General features: G+C 41.3%; 2 protein-coding genes across 2 annotated transcripts in view; one reads left to right on the top strand and one right to left on the bottom strand.

Annotated features, from left to right (window-relative positions):
- The window catches only part of LOC147466755 (uncharacterized), a 58592-nt gene extending 57645 nt beyond the window's left edge, over positions 1 to 947 (bottom strand). Inside the window, exons 1-2 of the mRNA XM_086534308.1 lie at positions 928 to 947; positions 392 to 587 (exon numbers count right to left, since the gene is read on the bottom strand). Coding sequence (XP_086390434.1) covers positions 392 to 587; positions 928 to 947 — 216 coding nt within the window. The remainder of the gene's footprint in view (positions 1 to 391; positions 588 to 927) is intronic.
- The window catches only part of LOC122253921 (neuronal growth regulator 1), a 354189-nt gene that overhangs the window by 178619 nt on the left and 173070 nt on the right, over positions 1 to 2500 (top strand). The gene's annotated exons all lie outside the window — the stretch shown is intronic.

Below are 2500 nucleotides of genomic sequence, written 5' to 3'. Positions count from 1 at the left end.
GAGAGGGAGAAAGGGGGAGGAGGGAGGAAGGGAGAGGAGGGAGAGGAAGGGGGAAGAGGAGAGAGAGGAAGGGAGAAGAGGGAGAGGAAGGGGGAAGAGGAGGGGAGAGGGAGAGGAAGGGATAAGACGAGGGAGAGGAAAGAGGGAGGGAGAGGAAGGGGGACGAGGGAGATGAAAGGGGAAAAGGAAGGGGGAGGAAGGGAGAGGAAGGGAGAAGAGGGAGAGGGGAGGGGGGAGGAAGGGAGAGGAAGAGGGAAGACGAGGGAGAGGAAAAGGGGGAAGAGGAAGGGAGAGGAGGAAGAAAGAGGAAGAGGAAGAAAGAGGAAGAGGAAAGGGAGAAGAGAAGGAGGAATCCGAGATGACCCTCAGAGTGAAAAAAACACCCACTCGCCTTTTTCATCATGGTCATCTCGACAGTAAGTGAGAAGGACCCTTGCAGCGTCTGGACGTAACTGGGTGCTGGGTGGTCTGCGTTCTCGCCGTCAGTGATTTCAGCACACTTGGGGGTCCTCCCGTTGACGAAGGGCGAGTTCTCCAACGGCTGTGCTTGCGAGGACGCCGCCACCACCAGTGCCACCGTCAGGAGACTGCGCGTTGGGACAGTGTTGGTTACTATGACAATGGAATTTTTTTTTTTTTTTTTTTTTTTTAAGAGTCGAAGTATTATTATTATTATTATTATTATTATTTTTTTTTTTTTTTTTTTTTTTAATGAGTCGAAGTATTATTTTTATTCTTATTTCTATTCGTGGATTTTAAAGTTGCTAGAACATATAGAGGATATAGTTTAATATAGGACAACAAATCTTCACTAAGAACATTGAAATAATATGTAACCAACACAAAGAATGATAAAAAACATCACAAAAAAAATAAATAATAATAAATAAAAAATAAAAACCATAACAAACATTAATCAAACTATACCTTTCGATCAAAAACACCATCTTCCTGACCAGCGGAAGGCTCACTTAAAAAAAGAAAAACAAAAAAAAAACAATCTCGTACTAACAATATATATATATATATATATATATATATATATATCTTAGTCACACTACACATATACCAACTTAAACACGAAAATAAGTCCCTTTCGTGTGTCGGAATGATTTCACCACCACGAATGAATCACACGCACTGACTAACTGTCTCTCTCTCTTTCTCTCTCTCTCTCTCTCTCTTTCTCTCCCGACTAACACTACAGACAGAGAGATAAGAATATCATCCCGGAAGGTCCCGTATTGGTAATAGTATAATGATATTTTGTGTTTATCTTCATGGGGCGTTTCACTGATTGGCACAGTGCGGTGTCCTGATTACGATTGTGGTTTGACTGATTGTGATGTCCTGATCTATTGTTTTAGTCTTGTGTGATAAAGTGATGGTTTGTTGATCATTACGGGTATGTGACCTAAAACATGTATCGAGAGAGTGAGAGAGAGAGAGAGAAAGAGAGAGAGAATAAGAGATTGAGAGAGAGAGAGAGAGAGAGAATGAGTGAGAGAGAAAGAGAGAAAGAGAGAGAGAAAGAGAGAGAGAGAGGGGGGGACTGAGAGAGAGAAAAAAAATAAGAGAGAGAGAATGAGAGAGAGAGAGAGAGAGAGAGACTGAGAGAGAAAAAAAAAGGGAGAGAGAAAGAAAGAGAGAGAGAGATAGAGAGAGAGACTGAGAGAGAAAGAAAAAAGGGAGAGAGAAAGAAAGAGAGAGAGAGATAGAGACAGAGAGAGAGAGAAGAGAAAGAGAGAGAGAGAGAGATAGTGAGAGATTGAGAGAGAGAAAGAATGAGAGAGAGAATGTGATAGAGAAAGGGAGCATATTGCCTCGAAATTCAGTTACTATTATACTGACAGACGCTATTGGTATAATAGTAATTGATGTGTGTGTGTGTGTGAGAGAGAGAGAGAGAGAGAGAGAGAGAGAGAGAGAGAGAGAGAGAGAGAGAGAGAGAGAGAGAGAGAGAGGAGAGAGAGAGAGAAAAGAGAGAGGAGAGAGAGAGAGAGAGAGAGAGAGAGAGAGAGAGAGAGAGAGAGAGAGAGAGAGAGAGAGAGAGAGAGAGAGAGAGAGAAAGAGAAATGGACTTTTAGATTAAACAGTTTAGGAGATGGGTTGATCGGAGAGCGGAGAGATTAACTTTTTATTTTTTATTTTTAAGACGAAGAATAAAAGGGACCGGAAGTAGATGACGAAGTTGCAGAAAAAATGGAAAAGAAGAAGAAGAAGAAGAAGAAGAAGAAAAAAATAAACCACGACGAAATTGAAAGGTAGACAAGATGATAAGCAGGTGATGGCGAAGAAGCAGAAGACGAAGCAGAAGAAGAAGAAGAAGAAGACGAAGAAGAAAAATAAAAATAAAAAGAAGATAAAGCTGCAGAGAATACTGTGAAGGATTTTTTCCCCAGATAGGACACAAGAGGACACTCGGAATAGACCATAGCGGATCCTAGGATAAAAATATAGGACGAGAAGGAATAGGTCATAATGGCTCTAAGAATCGATA

This window comes from Penaeus japonicus, unplaced genomic scaffold (assembly GCF_977035675.1).
Source record: "Penaeus japonicus unplaced genomic scaffold, GWHDUDI00000001_assembly GWHDUDI00000041, whole genome shotgun sequence".
NCBI classification, from domain to species: domain Eukaryota; kingdom Metazoa; phylum Arthropoda; class Malacostraca; order Decapoda; family Penaeidae; genus Penaeus; species Penaeus japonicus.
The sequence above is the reverse complement of the archived record's forward strand: the minus strand, read 5'-3'. Positions and strand labels throughout refer to the sequence as shown.